The 19028-nt window shown below is 41.0% G+C and overlaps 1 protein-coding gene across 3 annotated transcripts in view; it reads right to left on the minus strand.

Moving 5' to 3' along the window:
* RASSF5 (Ras association domain family member 5) overlaps positions 1-19028 on the minus strand; it is a 91117-nt gene that overhangs the window by 60106 nt on the left and 11983 nt on the right. For 2 of the 3 annotated variants that reach the window (XM_056558016.1, XM_056558018.1), the window contains exon 2: positions 17063-17172. In XM_056558016.1, coding sequence (XP_056413991.1) covers positions 17063-17172 — 110 coding nt within the window. Of the gene's footprint in view, positions 1-466; positions 801-17062; positions 17173-19028 lie in introns of those variants that run through there. The other variant, XM_056558017.1, reaches the window with a different exon arrangement.

Raw genomic sequence — 19028 nt, forward strand, 5'->3', positions numbered from 1 at the left:
CAGACATCCATTATGCATAACATACAAGTATAACACTAAATTGTATAATTCCCACTTCATCAGTGAAGGTAAATAGTGGATGCAGGGAATAAACGGAGGCGTGTACTTAACAATTAAAATACTGTAGAAACAACCAATAAACTTACTTATGATATAAATGGGATGTGTAGACAGGGAGATGCTTATACATCATGTAATAGATTACATCGTAACATGGGCCCTGTACCATGAACTTCCTTCCATAGAAGAGGCATGGAGCCAGTACTAAAGGCCATACATCCTTGCCCTCTTACCTGTAGAGCAGCCAACTGCAGAAAGTTGCAATGGCCATTGGAGCCCTCTCCTTAAGGCTTGTTAGATGAACAAACACCACATACATGACAGCCATAAACCCCTTCTGCCCCCATTATACAGAAAGCACATGGGCAGGCGTCACACTAACACCGTAACACTGACGTATCATTACCTTCACAATTTTCCTGGATAGGTTCTCCCTGGCGGTGAAGAAATAATCTTCAATGTCCTCCTCCAGGCTGCAGTACCCACTGCTCATACTTCCGCTGACTGTCATGGGCACCCCAGTGATAGAAGAACCAGCTATAAGGAGTTAGAAGTCTGCAGGGCTTGTGGAAACCATATCCACTCTCTGTGTAGATCAATAAAGCCAGTCTCTTGTTTTTTTCCCCTTGACACACACAATAGAGCGGTGAGCCTAGCATAGGTATCGCAGTGCTCCTGCCATTCCTGAGGCACCTGCACGGCTGGCTGACTATCTGCAGCTGCTGCTGGTCTATCAGTAGAGTCTATCGGTAGAGACACAGCTCTGTAGTTCTCAGCCTCTTTTTCCTCTGCCCCCTCCCTCCTCCTCCTCTAATGCAGTTTATATTTCTGTAAAACCACTTCCCTTATGTCCCTTCTCTATGCTGCAATTTCTAGGTGCAGTGACAAAGAGGTACAGTTGTCCCTCAAGTTACAATATTAATTGGTTCTGGGACGGCCATTGTATGTTGAAACCATCGTATGTTGAGACCAGAACTCTATGGAAACCTGGTAATTGGTTCTAAAGGCACCAAAATGTCATCCAAAAATAGGAAAAAGGGAGAATTAAAGAAAAATAAGTAGATAACTAATATAGATAAAGCAAGTCCTTCCATATAAAAGTAAGAAAGATCTGCTGGGAGCTGTAAATCACGGTCTATGTCAGTGTTTCCCAAGCAGGGAGAACTCCAGCTGTTGCAAAACTACAACTCCCAGCATGCCCGGACACATGCTGGGAGTTGTAGTTTTGCAACAGCTGGAGTTCTTCCTGCTTGGGAAACACTGGTCTATGTAGAGGACAGGAGCTTCTTCAGGGTCCTGTACAGTACACGAAATGTCCTAAAAAAAAAAAAAAAAAGTAATGGAGTCGCCTTCACCTGGTGTCCAAAGGAGCAGGTAACCCTGGTACAGGTAAAGTGTACAGAACATGTAATACCTCCCTGTACTGTAGGAGACGCTACCAGACACCAGTCAGTGCATACGCTTCAGGAATACAGGGGTTTTACCAGTGAATGCCCATCCTGATTGGTCAGATCTTCCAGCCATTGACACGTTTCACAGATCTGGATTGTCCATACATTGTATGTTGAGTCTGGTTTCAACTTACGATGGTCCAGAAAAGACCATTGTATGTTGAAACCATTGTATGTTGAGGCCATTGTAAGTTGAGGGATCACTGTATATGGAGACTCAGACTCATAAATGTCCTTGTATGTGACATAACTAGAATTCTATTGCCTTCTCAAGTTGGATTTTCTTTTTAGCTGGGGTTTTTATTCATAATCTAGCCTCTAGTCTTCACAGTTTATGCAGAAACTCCCTGAAACTTTCAGAGGGGATTTTGGGTGAAAGAATTCTACTGCAGATTAATTTCTCGCTCATATATGCCATGTACTACAGGCTTTTAGCATCTGTAATAAAAGGTGCGGTGCAAAATAAAATAAAAAAATGGTCTATAAAGTACCACAACGGCGCAGCAAGTCCTTAGTAACTTCGTGGACATTAACCCCTTAAGGACTCAGCCCATTTTGGCCTTAATTTTTACGTTTTCATTTTTTCCTCCTCGCCTTCTAAAAATCATAACTCTTTTATATTTTCATCCACAGACTAGTATAAGGGCTTGTTTTTTGCGCGACCAGTTGTCCTTTGTAATGACATCACTCATTATATCATAAAATGTATGGCGCAACCAAAAACACTATTTTTGTGGGGAAATTAAAACGAAAAACGCAATTTTGCTAATTTTGGAAGGTTTTGTTTTCACGCTGTACAATTTATGGTAAAAATGACATGTGTTCTTTATTCTGAGGGTCAATACGATTAAAATGATACCCATTATTATATACTTTTATATTATTGTTGCGCTTAAAAAAAATCACAAACTTTTTAACCAAATTAGTACGTTTATAATCCCTTTATTTTGATGACCTCTAACTTTTTTATTTTTCCGTATAAGTGGCGGTATGGGGGCTCATTTTTTGCGCCATGATCTGTACTTTTTTTTGATACCACATTTGCATATAAAAACTTTTAATACATTTTTTATAATTTTTTTTTTTAATAAAATGTATTAAAAAAGTAGGAATTTTGGACTTTTTAAATTTTTTTTCGTTCACGCCGTTCACCGTACGGGATCATTAACATTTTATTTTAATAGTTCGGACATTTACGCACGCGGCGATACCAAATATGTCTATAAAAAATGTTTTTTACGCTTTTTGGGGGTAAAATAGGAAAAAACGGACATTTTACATTTTTATTGGGGGAGGGGATTTTTCACTTTTTTTTTACTTTTACATTTTTTTACATTTTTTTTTACACTTGAATAGTCCGCATAGGGGACTATTCATAGCAATACCATGATTGCTAATACTGATCTGTTCTATGTATAGGACATAGAACAGATCAATATTATCGGTCATCTCCTGCTCTGGTCTGCTCGATCACAGACCAGAGCAGGAGACGCCGGGAGCCGCACGGAGGAAGGAGAGGGGACCTCCGTGCGGCGTTATGAATGGTCGGATCCCCGCAGCAGCGCTGCGGGCGATCCGATCGTTCATTTAAATGGCGAACTGCCGCAGATGCCGGGATCTGTATTGATCCCGGCACCTGAGGGGTTAATGGCGGACGCCCGCGAGATCGCGGGCGTCGGCCATTGCCGGCGGGTCCCTGGCTGCGATCAGCAGCCGGGATCAGCCGCGCATGACACGGGCATCGCTCCGATGCCCGCGGTTATGCTTAGGACGTAAATGTACGTCCTGGTGCGTTAAGTACCACCTCACCAGGACGTACATTTACGTCCTGCGTCGTTAAGGGGTTAAAGGGGTATTCCAGGCCAAAACTTTTTTTTTTATATATCAACTTGCTCCGGAAAGTTAAACAGATTTGTAAATTACTTCTATTAAAAAATCTTAATCCTTCCAATAGATATTAGCTTCTGAAGTTGAGTTGCTGTTTTCTGTCTAACTGCTTTCTGATGACTCACGTCCCGGGAGCTGTGCAGTTCCTATGGGGATATTCTCCCATCATGCACAGCTCCCGGGACGTGACATCATCATTGAGCAGTTAGACAGAAAACTTCAGAAGCTAATAACTATTGGAAGGATTAAGATTTTTTAATAGAAGTAATTTACAAATCTGTTTAACTTTCCGGAGCCAGTTGATATATATAAAAAAAGGTTTTGCCTGGAATACCCCTTTAAGTCAAAGATCTAGTTGGAAAGTTATTGCTGTGCTATGGGGAAGCCTGGTTCCTATGGGGAGAGAAGCTCTGGGAGAGGTGACTCAGCAAGTCCTGTGAGGGATTAAAGGGGTACTCCACTGGAAAACGTTTTTTTTTTTTTTTTTAATGAACTAGTGCCAGAAAGTTAAACAGATTTATAAATTACTTCTATTAAAAAAATCTTAATCCTTCCCAGCTGCTGTTATGATCCACAGGAAGTTCTTTTCTTTTTTAATTTCCGTTCTGTCTGACCACAGTGCTCTCTGCTGTCCATTTTAGATGCTGTCCAGAGCAGGAGAGGTTTTCTATGGGGATTTGCTTGTACTCTGGACAGTTCCTAAAATGGACAGAGGTGTCAGCAGAGAGCACTGTGGTCAGGCAGAAAGGTAATTCAAAAGGAAAATAACTTCATGTGGATCATAACAGCAGCTGATAAGTACTGGAAGGATAAAGATTTTTTTAATAGAAGTCATTCACAAATCTGTTTATCTTTCCAGAAAGAGTAATAGAAAAAAATTTTTTTCCAGTGGAGTACCCCTTTAAGGAAGATTGTGCTTCATGTGGCCTATATAATGCCCTAAGAATGTTGAAAGTCCTGTAATTGAGTTGACTAGACATAGTGGGACAATCCAAAAAAACGAATCCCTGGAAGAAAAGTGGGGGTAGAAAACAAATCCTCCTCCTGCTTACAGTAAAGGTTACCTGAAAAAGTTACACTTTTTGGAGGAGTGAGCAATTAAGGGTGGTTGGCAGTAATTTCTTTGTAGTGACTTTGTGGTAATAAAAGATTAAATGGCAGGTGCAACCCCTAACGTCTAGGTGGGGCAGGGTGACAGTAGTAGTGGGGTAACATTCCCACAGTCTTACAGTAGTCCACTGGTCCCCAGGAGGAAGCTATTAGGGGAAACCTAGGTCTGGGGGAGCAAAGGGAGTACCATAACATGGATGTGGCTCTGCTTTTATGCATTGTATGTGTATCATTTTATGTGATTCTGTATGTACAATAAGAACATTGCTTGGAAAATACCTGCTGTTGGCTACAAAAACCTATGTGTTGGTCTTTCCTTTTTTTAGTCAGAGCTGGTCAAAAGAAGATCTGTTATGCCATAAGAAGTCTAGGTGAAATGCTGCGTTGGTGTCTACAGCAGAGGATTCAAGATCTGGAATAGGATGGTGGATTCTTGGGACTTTTGTTATCAACTATGTATTAAATGTTTTCACTCATATATTTCCATTAATATAATTTTATTGGAAATAACCCTTTAATGTAAAGACAGATACCCAGGCATTGATTGGGGCAGTTATATATGTGTCTGTATGCAGAGATAGAAGAATAGTGCCATCAAGATTTGCAGAGCTTTACTGGGCTTCATAGCAATGGTGTGGACTGTTTTTATGTCATAATCAATAGGCTCTGCCCTTATGTAACAGTGAGGCAGAAAAAGGCAATTTTTTTAGTTTGACTTTAGATACAAGCAGTATGATGGATAATGGCTGTGGTAATAACCAAATAAAATGGTTAAAGTTGATCTCAAATCAACACCACCCTGCACTACACTGTGGTTCCAGCTGCATCTCGGTTCCGTAGTCATTACAAGACAACCAAGCTATAAGCTACAGCAGATTCGAATTTATCTCAAACAAATGGGACAACTTTTATTTATTTTTATGTTTTTCAGTTAACAGTCAACTAAAAGGAATCACACAAAGCATGTATTTAGTTTGAATGGGGCCAGTATTATTGTGCTGTTCCACATATGAGAAGTAAACTTTCTGTACCTTTCTTAACTTCCTCTTGCAAAAACCAAGCAGCAATGTTTCTACGTAGTACTTCCGGAGAGGCTGCTAGCAATACGGGTGATGGCTTTCTCACCCACAGATATGTTATTCAAAGGTTAAAAGACTGCTTGAAGAGAAACAGTATAGTAGTGGAGGCTAACATTCAGTGACTATATACCGTATTTTTACGGTAAATATGCTCATGTGAACGAGCTCAAAGGATGTGTCTGTTCCAGAAACTACAGGATACCTTCAGAGGTCTGGTGGAGTCTGTTGATGGTCTCAGATGATTTGATAGCATGACAAGGACCTACACAGTATCAGGCTAATGGATTTAAAAGGGTACTCCGTCCCTAGACATGTTATCCCCTATCCAAAGGATAGGGATAACAGGTCTGATTGCAGGGGTTCCGGCCACTGTGACCCCCCCCCCCCCCCCCTCCCTTGTGATCTCCGGGCTGGTGCTGTGGCGACACTGTCACACCCCCTGCAATAGACATGAATAGAGGGGGCGTGGCGTGATGTCACCTTTACAGAAGCCCCAGGCTTCTGTGACCATAATGCCGCCGGACCCCTTGCAATCAGACATGTTAATCCCTATGCCTTGGATAGGGGATAACGTGTTTAGGGGTGGAGTACCCCTTTAATGTTATAGAAGATTGGTGTATATTGTATAAGAAAGATGATGGGGAGTTGCAGGAGTAAATTTGCATGATTGGTACATGTTATGGTGACCAGTCAGGCCTGTAATGATAACTGCACATGTGTGAAGGGATAGGAATGGAGGATAATGAGAAGTATTCTCTGGAACCATTGCAGAACATCATGAAACATTTTGAAAGCATTGTCTTCAATGAGAGAACCCCTTAACCATTATATTACATTAATTATTATCCTCCAGTATCTTATTTGAAGTGTCCCCAAAGTGCGCTAAGTTTCTAATAATGCTTATCTCTGTTGAGGTTTCCTGTCACTTGGCCAGGAAATTGTGAAAAAGATGTAGGACACTGCTACCTGTCTTCAAAACAGAGGGGCCCTTTTTACATGTTTCTGCTGATAAGTTTATCACAGTTTGTACTAGTTGGACCACCACATAACAAAGACATCACAGAGCCCTTCATAGGCTTGTATTCAAGCAGCAGGTCAAAATTAGGTGTGATCTTCTCAAGTTTCATGTGTTATATAAATATATTCAGACCACCTATATAAATATCAAACCCCTGACCCACTAAATTAAAGGGGTACTCTGCTGCTCAGCGTTCGGGAACAGAATGTTTGAAATGCTTAAAGCCGGTGCCGGGGACTCGTGACGTCATGCTCCACCCCCTCAATGCTAGCCATGCCCTTCCCATAGACTTACTTTGAGGGGGCGGGGCTTGACATCGCAAGGGGCAAGTCCATGACATTACGAGTCCCCGGCACTGGCTCTAAGCGTTCGGAACATTTTGTTCCAAACGTTGAGCAAAGGAGTACCCTTTTAATTTCAGACCCCCTCTATTAATATAAGACACAAGAAACTGTCTGGAGTAGGAGAAGTTTCCTATGGGGATTTTCTCCTGCTCTGAACAGTTCCCGACACGGACAGAAGTGTCAGCAGAGAGCACTGTAGTCAGACTGGAAAAAGCTACACAACTTCCTCTGTAGTGTACAGCAGCTAAGAATGGAAGAATTAAGATTTTTAAATAGAAGTGATTTACAAATCTGTATAATTTTCTGGCACCAGTTGATTTGAAAACATTTTTTTCCCTCTAGAGTACTCCTTTAACCAGGGTGAGGCTGGATTTCCACTTGTAAATTTTATTTTTTTTTAAAGCTTGGAACCTCAGCAGCTGTATCATTCATTTTATATTTAAAAACAATGCATTTTTAAAGTGGTTCACACAATTACTGTCAGATTGGGCCTTTTTTTTTGTGATCTTGGAAAATGGTGACCAAAAACTGCACTATTTTACTGCAGTTGTGCAGATAAATGTTAAAATTGCATTGTTTTATAGTGATATAAAATCACATAAAATATACAACAAAAGTGAAACGTGGGAACATAGGTCTTCGTTGCCTTTCATTGTCTGTGCTACTGGAACACAGCCTTGATGGAACTCCAGCTTTCTGTAATATTGCTCATAATAAATGTAGCACTTCACAGTTTACATACTTTTATCTGCCCATGCCACGCCCCCTCCCATAGACTTGCATTGGGGGGCGTGGCCATGACGTCACAAGCCTCCGATCTTCACCCAACGCTCTAAACAAATTCCAGGTGCAGCAGGGAGATCGTGGGGGTCCCCAGCGGCGGGAACCCCTGTGATCAGACATGTTATCCCCTATCCTTTGGATATGGGATAAGATGTCTAGGAGTGGAGTACCCTTTTAATTGTTGCTCTATCCATTCTCTATAGGGCTTTTGAGCAGGGAATTGGGCTAGGTCCAAGGTAAATGGAGCTTGGTGAAAAATGGATGACTACTCTAGTGATCAATGGGGGTTCAGGGCAGTGAATAGGGGAAAACATTTAATCTTGGGACATCCCCTTCAATAGGATATTTGGAAATGTTTTTGTTCTAAGCCAAACAACCCTTTTAAAGCAAAGCTCCACTTTGGAATTGCTTTAAATAATGTATTACATTGTGGTTCTTTAATGCAATAATAATACAATACAAAACATTATTTTGGGCTGTTATTAGTTAGACTTGAAATGATGAGAAGTAAACAGGAACCATCATCAATCATAATACTTTTACAGCTTTCACCCTCAATAAAACTTGATATCTTTTATATAAAGGATTTTTACTGGGCAGGAGTGTTGACTATAGGGTCGGATGAACTGGACCAGGACAGGCTGGGCGAGTGATTGATGAGAAGAATTCACAGACTGAATGCTTAGTATTGGGTCAGTAATAATAGGGGAAATATTCTGTCAAAATAATGATAAAATGTATCTGCTTTTATTTACTGCTTATGAGCCTCTTAACTGTTTCTCTTAAAGTAAAAATTTTATTTAAATATCAAGATTGTTCCTTTATTTATATAGGTATTGCCATACAAAATACTCATTATACTTATCAAGCTCAATCCCATCTTTAATTTTTACTAGCACAAAACCAAAATCTATTATTTATTTTCCTATTACAGAATGCCTTGGAAAATGACCCAGCATACTTAGCATGGCCTATTAACTTGAGCATTATTTGACAAATGAAATGAAAAGCAGGGGAAGGAAAACATTGCATGAGAATCAATGTGTAGCCTATTTTATTGATATTTCTTGAGAACTGGGAAGGAAAAAAAATGTTTTCAAATCAACAAATGCCAGAAAGTTATACAGGTTATTGAATCACTTCTGTTTAAAAACCTCAAGCTTGGTGTTTATCCAGAGGAAGGCAAAAACCCTTGTAAGGCTGATGACAATTCCCCTGTACTAGGGGGGAAAATCCTCCCCGATTCCAATATGGCAGAATAAATCCCTTGATTAACATTCTTTCGTTATACATCTAGTAATCATAACCTGTAATATTATAACTCTGTAGAAATGCATCCTGGCACCTTTTAAACTCTTTTATTGAGTTCACCATGACCACTTCCTCTGGCAGATAGGTCTCACTGCTCTTACAGTAAAGAACCCCCGTCTGTGCTGGTGTAGAAATCTTTCCTCTAGACAAAGAGGATGCCCACTTGTTATAGATATAGTCCTGGGTATAAATAGATCCTGTGAGAGATCTCTATACGGTCCCCTGATATATTAATACATAGCTATTTGGTTGACCCAAAGTCGTCTTTTTTCTAAACTAAATAACCCTAATTCTGATAATCTTTCTGGATACTATAGTTCTCCCATTCCCCGTATTACTCTGGTTGCCCTTCTTTGAACCCTTTCCAGCTACACTATATCCTTGTACACTGGTGCCCAATACTGTACATAGTATTCCATGTGTGGTCTGACTAGTGATTTGTAGAGTGGTAGAATAATTTCCTTGTTGTGGGCATATATTCCCTTCATGATGCACCCCATGATTTTATTTGCTTTGGCAGCAACTGCCTGACACTAGTCACTACAGCTAAATTTACTGCCAACTAAAATTATTTTTCTGTGTCAGTTGTTCCTACTATTTTCCCAGCCTGGATCCCCTCCCATGTGCAAAATCTTACATTTATCCATGTTGAACCTTATCTGCAACTTCTCAGCCCAAGCCTCCAACCTATCCAGATCCATTTGTAACAGTGCTCTGTCCTCTATTGTGTTAACCACTTTACACAATTAAGTATTATTTGTGCACCTCTTACAGTAAGAATTTAAAACGTTTTTAAACATCTTCCATTTAGTGTCTGTACTCTTGTTTTTGAGGACATTATAACAATCTATAATGTTGAGGGCTTCTCTGAGTTGATCAAACTTTGCCTTCCTAAATTTCATAGTTCTTGTGGCCCCTCAAAAAGGTTCCCTTATTGAAGGACAAGTTATAATGTATTATATTGTGGTCACTATTTCCTAGGTGCCCTTCTACCTGCACAATAGTTACTCTGTCAGATTCGTTGGTTAAAATTAAGTCCAGTAGGGTGCCCCCTCTGGTTGGGTCCTGCACCAATTGGGTGACAGATTGGTCGAAACTTTATAAAAAAAAAAAAAGCGTGTGAATGCTAGTCTCAGGGGGTTGTCAGGGTCAGTTCACACAAGCATATTTTATGCTGCAGATTTGTTGTAGCAGATTTTGCTACCTATTGAAGTCAATGGGCAGCAGAATTTGCTGAAGCAAATCTGCTGCACATCCGCAGCAGAAAATATGCACTTGTGAACTGAACCTAACACCCCCGCTGCCTCATTTTCTGACATCAAGCCTAGGATTCACTGCCCATCTTAGGCCCCTTCATCCGTTTTAAAGATTAATTTAATTTTCCGTTATGAAAATCCTTAAAAACGCCTGTTAAACGGCCGTTACAAAATCCCATTATAGTTTATGGGATTTTTGCATTATCCGTTTTAACCTGTCATAGCTCATTATTAATAACAGACATTATTTTGTGACGAAAGAAAGTAACGGGATAAATAGCACATGCACGCAATGACGGGTAAAAACGAATAATGTAAAAATCCCATAGACTATAATGAGATTTTGTAACGGCAGTTTAACGGACAATTTTAAGGGTTTTCATAATGGAACATTAACGGATCCTTAAAATGGTTGAATTTTATAGTGTGAAAGGGGCCTTACAATACAAGAAAAAGTACAGATAGTCAACAAAATTGTAAAATTCAGATATATCTCAGGAATGAAGGTCGGCATAGCAACAAAATGAAAATGCCATTGTAATCAGGACATGTCATGTAATAGTCAGTTCCTGAGAGTAGCAGGACCAGAGCAGACTAATATATAGGTTTGTAGGAAAATGTATCTGGAACACACATTGACTACAGGAGATTACAGGACATCATTGCATAGACTAACAGACTTGCCGGTCTGCTATTCTTGGAATCCGGAACCACCATTTTGAACTCATCCTTGTTCACGCGCTCCCCCCCCCACGGAGACTTCATCGGCACCCCGTCAGCAGCTCCCATATAGAGTGCTTAATTGAAGCAGGGGAGACCACGATCATCAGCTGAGAAGATACAGGTGACAGCCGCCAGATATCTGGTGAGTGGTACATAGTACCAATACATCCATACTCCCTTAGGAGGGGGCCCGAACATTTGCAGCGGCATAGCCGCATATCTCTGAACTGCCACGCTCCTTTTTTGGTGATCGCACCCTGAGAACGATGCGCTACCAAAGTTCGATTACATCTTCAATATAGAAGAACTTTGCCACATATGAGTGCCGGCATTTACTGTTATTCAATATTCTGAACGGCTGCAATCACACCAGCAAAGGACGACGGTGGATACTTGCAGCGTGCCTCCTTCAATATATACAGGACAGACCTTGTACTTTCCATCTGCAGCATTTCTTTTATTAATATGAACCACTAGGGCCCAGTGGCACTTGTTCTATACATTTTTATAAATATTATATTATGATGTTATATTTTATCTTTAATAAATAATAGATTTAACACTATTGGCATTTTCTGTCATATGTGCGTTTTTGGAAGTATTCTAGGCTCTATTTCAATTTTTTCCATTTTTTTCCCCTATCTTTTTCTTCCCCCCCCTGACACAGATCTCTTTTCTCTCACACACTACTCCACAGCATCCATTGCTACAGTCATTCTTCCATTCATCACACTGATGGGTTCATACGAAGTTTTTGAGAAGTGATTCTCTGATACATATCACACTAACGCTCCCACACCAGGTCCTGGAGAGCATAGTCCATCATTTGATCATTTACAGCCTATTGATCTCTGCTCATTCTGGGATTAGAAGTCTAGTAGATAGGCCTACTGGCAACCTTACCTGCATCCAGAAATAACTATTAATAATGAGGTGGGGCCGCCCACTGGACTCTTAAAGGGTACCGCTCATCAAAAAAACTTTTGATATATTATAGATTAATGTATGCAGAATAACTTTACAATTGCATGCTATTAAAAAATATGCTTCTTTCTATTTAATTTTCCACTTTGAAGAAATGACCACTAGGGGTCTCCCTACCAGTCCTGGCAGCACGCATTTCAGACTCATGCTGGAGTCCTAAACACTACCTAGTCTGCTTTGCTCACAAAGGAGAACACTCAGAGCTGCCAGCCTGCTTTGTTCACAGCCTGTTTGGCTGTGAACAAAGCAGGCTGGCAGCTCTGAGTGTTTAGGACTCCAGCATGAGTCAGAAATGCTTGCTGACAGGACTGATCGGGAAAATACAATAGAAAGAAGCATATTTTTCATTAACATGCTATTGGAAAGTTATTCAACATTCATTAATCTAAAATATATCAAAAGTTTATTTGATGAGAGGTACCCTTTAAACCCAGAATAAACAGGGATGTTATATTGAACTGTCCTTCCATTATAAGATCAGTGGGGGAGATTTATCAAAACCTGTGCAGAGGAAGAGTGGTGCAGTTGCCCATAGCAACCAATCAGATTGCTTCTTTCATTTTCCACAGGCCTCTAAAGAGGCCTGTGGAAAATGAAAGAAGCAATCTGATTGGTTGCTATGGGCAACTACACCACTCTTCCTCTGCACAGGTTTTGATAAATCTCCCCCAGTATGTTTAACTCCATCGATAACTCCCTCTATAACATGCTGCGAGCAGGTCAAACTGCATTTTTAATATAGCAGGTTCCCTTTAAGTTATATAGAAATCTTATGAAATGTTGTGTGAAATGGTTACATGTGCTTCAACCTGTTAAGGAAAAATAAAAACCTAGCAAAGAGGTTGTTAGTAACCCTTGTAATAATCCAAACTCCACATTTCACAAAGCAGCTGCTGCCCGCATATAGCCACCCACGCATGAAATATCACATTCAAAGGTGTATTAATATGACAATAGCCATGGCAACTGGTATATTACATTAACCGAGATACTTCTCCCAGCCTAAAGATCCATGTAATGAGTTAGAGAAAGATACCAATTGAAGACCGCTCTTTGCTAAATTACTAGTGTATGATGTCCTGTCCCCATCACCCAATTAATAGGACACAGTTCAAGGCTTCTTACATTACTTCATTTTTTTTCCTGTTGATGTTCTACAAGATGTACATGATGTATTGTACTTGTTACAATGAAATTAAAAGAGCAATAACATGGAGAAGCGCTATATGTGCCGTTATTTCCTAAAAGGACAGAAATTGTGTGTACAATATGTATTGTGCTTACCTGTGGGAACAACATTATCAGGCACCTTTTGCTTATATAACAGTGAGCTGCCCATATCCAACCATTGACCTGGTCAGTGAAGCTTGGAAAGGATTCAGATGCAGAAAAAAAGGAATGCTTGTTTGGCACTTACCTGCATCAGATATAATTTAATCATTTCCAGACAAGATATCGAAATAACAATCATATATTTATATAAGTGATACACGGACAGCGCATTTCCAAAGATTTCATTCTTCATCAGGAAAGCAGTTGAAGGAAGAGGTTACTCTTTCAAACCACATTTTTTTGTTTATCCGTTACCTTCATTTATGTTTGTTATCTTGGTTTCTTGTCTGCAATTGGTTAATTGATATCTGACTGTGGGTAAGTACCAAGCAAGCATACATTCGGCAGCCATTTTGCGGCTGCTCATTTCATGCCATACACTGCAGAGAGATAGGACGGACTGCGTGTCTCTGTGTGTGTTACACAGACACGCTGAATTGATCATACCGCAACGTTCCACTGCCTACTGCTAGTCACATTAGCGTTTTAGACAGACAGCAGTGCAATGCTTTGCTTGTTCTCACTGAGAAGGATTTTTATGCCAGCCATTAACCTATCAGTCACTTTATTCAGCATTTTATCAGAGAGGGGCAGATAGCTTTTTAACAAGCTGCCTCAACTTCATCAACCTTTAGCAGGTTGATTTTTCTGTGTATTTTTTTCCACTAGAAATCATCTGCTGCTTATACTAGTCTGTAGACGGTATAATAACCAGCAGTTCACTCCATTCTTAATACTCTGTGACAGAGTACAATTTTGGGTTTAATACACATTTTTTTTTTGTGGTGCTGCACTGTTGTGTCCTGCCTCTGTTGTGCAAAAATATGTTTTTTCAGCGGACTGTAGTGCATTTTTCTGCCCTCATAAGTGCACACCAAATACCTACATCTAAGTAGTGCACTTTTTTTTGTACCTGTTAATCTGTAACAAGCCTACATACAGTGAAAGGTCAGAGAAAAATAATCCCTGGCTGTTGTTTTATGAAAATACGTTTTCCAAGTGTACTGTATACGCTTATACGTGGTTAGGGTTAGGTCGGGGGATGTGGCTCCAGAGGTCAAAGGTCATTCCCAGCCTCCCAGGCATCTAGCCATCAAGCCAGCTAGTGCTGGACCCAGCTGGTATGTGCCTACCACATACCTACATCTAAGTAGTGCACTTTTTTTTACCTGTTAATCTGTAACAAGCCTACAGTTTTTAGGTGCATTTTATGCCCTCATAAGTGCATACCGCATACATTCATCTAAGTAGTGTACTATTTTGTACCTGTTAATCTGTCAAGGGCCTACATACTGGGAGAGTCCAGGCAAAAGTATTCATTGGCTGGTGTTGTACTTAGATACTTTTTAAGTTTACTGTAGAGCATTTTTCTGCTCTCATCAGTGCATACCACATACCTACATCTAAGTAGTGTACTATTTTGTTCCTGTTAATCTGTCAAGGGCCTAGATACTGTTATAAGCATTGTGAAGCATATTGTACTCCCCTCATACAAGCACTACATATGTCAGGCAGAGAAGTGCCAGGACGTGCACAGAGCAGTGGCAGAGGCCTAAATCCTTCAGGCAGAGGTCGCAGCAGACTAGGGGTGAGTGGCAGCAGGAGTCGCAGCGAGAGGCCTGAGCTGCCGTTATCAGCTAGCGGTCGTGTCTCGATCAGCAACCCATCTGCCATCATCGATTGGTTAACACGCTCATTCATTTGATCACAAGTGACATCTGACACCCCCAGTCAACAGTCGGTGGGTTCCTCAGACAACCCTCAGTTGGCATGGCCCAGGAGCAGTCCCTGTCCTCCCATTTCCTCTGTCCTATGCTGTTCCCTCCCCTACAGAAGTATCTTATGCTGTGGGTTCAGCTCCACTATTCACTGAGGACGATCTAATAGAGGACAGTCAGCAGCTACTGTCCAGCCAAGGAGTGGAGGGGACATCCGCTGCTTGCTTCGCTAGGCGGGCAAGTAGTGATGAGGAGAGTGATGTGGGAGGCGGTGTTGCCAGGGTTCAGGGTCCTGAAGCATACACTGTTGAGGAACCTGAGGAGGACATCAGTGACGTGCAGACACTTGTTGATGATGATGAAGCCAATCACAATTGGGAACTGGATGCAGAAGGGGCTTCATCATCATCAGGAGAAGAGTGGTACGTTTGGAGAAGAAGGGGAACAGAATTTAATGATAAGAACCTCTGTCCAGCTGTTAAGCATGGGGGTGAATCAATCATGCTTTGGGGTTGTATTGCAGCCAGTGGCACAGGGAACATCTCATGAGTAGAAGGAAAAATGGATTCAATAAAATTTCAGCAAATTTTGGATGCTAACTTGATGCCATCTGTGAAAAAGCTGAAGTTAAAGAGAGGATGGCTTCTACAAATGGATAATGATCCTAAACACACCTCGAAATCCACAGGGGATTACATCAAGAGGCGTAAACTGAAGGTTTTGCCATGGCCTTCACAATCTCCTGACCTCAACATGATGGAAAATCTATGGATAGAGCAGTGCGTGACAGACAGCCCAGAAATCTCAAAGAACTGGAAGACTTTTGTTTGGAAGAATGGGCAAAGATACCTCAAACAAGAATTGAAAGACTATTGGCTGGCTACAAAAAGCGTTTACAAGCTGTGATACTTGCCAAAGGGGTCAGTACAACATATTAACTCTGCAGGGTGCCCAAACTTTTGCAGATGCCATTTTTTTTGTTTTCTGTCATTTTGAAAGTGTAAATGATGGAAATAAAATCTAACTTTTGTTGACATATTATAAGAATGTCTAATCTGTAATTTGATGCCTTTTGGAGATTTTTCCATCTTTCCTTGGCTTCTTTATGCACATTAATACAAATTTTTACCTGGGGTACCCAAACTTTTGATCCCCACTGTATAAGAGGGAATAGTAAAAATACTCTTGTTTTTGCTGTAAAATAGAAATAATCTGTAGTGTATTAGCTAAAAACCAGGTAGTATCAGTAGATGACTATTACATTGAAGGTGTAAGCACAAGTCAAGAGCATATTCTCAATCTATTCCATACATCTGAACAGGTTTATTTGTGCAGTATATTCATGGATTTCTGCATGACCCACTGAGATAAATGTAATAGTCACAGAAGTTTTTGCAACAAATGAGTGTAAATATATCCAAAGATATTCAGACCATTTTTCAAGACACCTTAAAGGGGTACTCCGCTGCTCAGTGTTTGGAACAAACTGTTCCGAACGCTGGAGCCGAGAGCTTGTGATGTCACACCCCGACCCCTCAATGCAAGTCTATGGGAAGGGGGCGTGACTTGCATTGAGGGGGCAGGGCGCGACGTCATGAGGGGCGGGGCAATGTCGTCACAAGCTCCCGTCTCCAGCATTCGGAACAGTTTGCTCCAAATGCTGAGCAGCGGAGTACCCCTTTAAAATGCATCAGACCGAAATAAAATCTTACTTCTTGGAGCATATTAGATAGATCACCTTGTATTAGGCCTGCAGTTTTCTTCAAGTCATGGAGACAGATGGTGTTGCTAGGAGAATGTGCTAGAAGATTAGTATTTGTGGTGTATGTTTAATCAGTGCACTGTTCAGACTCGGGAACAATAAAGGGAAACACTATATTCTGCCTTTCTGCACCTAAATAATAAATCATTTATAGGATCTTCTAAAAATAAGACTCTGAGAGCAAAGCTGGAAATAGCTAATGTATCTGGTAACAGAGTGATAAACCATGGGGCAGAAACGTTACCTTCTGCAGCTGGAGGATGAATGTTTTCTCTGGAGATACCAAGCCTTTTTCATCGGTTTGCTCTAGATGTATCAAGCTCTGACATTCCCAGTGCCGAGATAATTTAGAATCTGTGTAGAAGGATAAGTGCACATTATTAGACGTGATGGCGCATCATTGTGGTTGAAGCATCTTTAGATACATGACCTTTATTCAAGATGACATTTGTAGATCATTGAGCTCTTTATATCCTGAAAGTCAGTGATTGTGGATCAATTCTGACTTCTTCACCTGTCCAATGTCACAGGAACAAGAATGGTCTTTACTAAATATTGGTAGCAGCTCTTTCAGGGAAGTGGTTGCTCTTCTCTTAAATCTGCTAGTGCTGAATGTCAGTCTTTGTATTAAAGTGTACCTGTCATATCACAGAAAACAAGAATCCTTATATATGCTACTTGCTGATTTTTCATGACTTTTTTGATGTGTTTAGCCTCTGTATTTGGCTCTCAAATCCCCCTGTACTGCTGCTCTCTCATTCTGATATCCACTGCTCAGGAAGGGGCATGTCAGAGGCAAGCACTGAGCCCACCCTTACTCACCATGCATTCATTTCCTCCCTAAATCTGCTGTGCTGGGTCTCTTCATCCAATCACTGCAGGCTGCTCTGTTTTCAGACAGGAGTCTGACAGACAGGACAGGAGTGAGCACAGAGGAGTGCAATCCCTGCCCTCACTTACTGGACTTTGTCACTGCTTCTGCTTCAGCTGGGACGAAGATGATGTTGTAGCCAGACAGGATTTTATTCTGGACAGTATTTGGACCCCTAGTGTTATTTTTATTTTGTGTGTGTGTTTTTTTCTTTCTCTAAAACCAGGATTTCTATAAAAGAAATTTAAAGGGGTACTCCGGTGCTTAAACATCTTATCCCCTATCCTTTGGATAGGGGATAAGATGCCTGATCACAGGTGTCCCACCGCTGGGGACCCCCGTGATCTTCCACACCACACCTCGTTAGAATCAGTCCCCGGAGCGTGTTTGCTCCGGGTCTGATTACTGGCGATCACGCCCCCCCAATAGACTTGCATTGAGGGGGCGGAGCGTGACGTCACATGGGGCAGAGCCGTGACGTCACTATGCTCTGTCCTCGTGGTCGAGATGAACTCAGCCTGAGGACCTCCAGCGGTTCCGGAAGCCGCTAAAGGTGGGTGCTTCATGGTAGATCCCAGGGGTCCCCACCGGCGGGACCCATCGCGATCTGACATCTTGTCCCCTATCCTTTGGATAGGGGATAAGATGTCTAGAGGCGGAGTACCCCTTTAAGTACACAAGAGCTACAGCACTTGAAATACAACCATTAACAGTCCAATGAACTTAGTTAGAGAATCTCAATAATATGTAGGCACAAAAACTAAAACAAAATAAAAGTGTTAAGATTAAAACATTGGCAAATATATTTGTTCTTGTATAATCCAGCACAATTTCATGTCCTCACACCCCTGTGACATGGCAGTGCCTGCTTGTGCAAGCTACTAATTTTATGTAGTCATTGATAGAAATAAACTGGCAAGAACAATGTACATGTTCCGGCGAAATGAAAATGAGACACTAATTGGGGCATAATTACAATCGTTCCCAGTTTTATGTCAGTAAAGTCTTTTTTTTTTTTTTTGTCCTTCTATTCCACAGGAAAGAAGTGGCAGCATCAGATAAGGCTTGACAAGAATCCCAAGTATCTCTCCCAGTCAATATAGTGGATCTGTATAATATGCCAAACAGATGCTTCTCCTGGCCTTCTAAAGTAAGGACTCACCGTGTGGCCATATCACAACTCCTTTTTACAAAGGTGCAATGGACACTGGGTCTACTCCAGGCAAACTATACTGAATTTTATGCTGTTCACCCACCTTCTGAAGGACCTCCTAATTTAATGGGACTGACCTGGTAAAAAAAATCCCCCTAAAGTACAGAAATTATTATATTTTGTCAA

This window comes from Hyla sarda, chromosome 2 (assembly GCF_029499605.1).
Source record: "Hyla sarda isolate aHylSar1 chromosome 2, aHylSar1.hap1, whole genome shotgun sequence".
NCBI lineage: Eukaryota > Metazoa > Chordata > Amphibia > Anura > Hylidae > Hyla > Hyla sarda.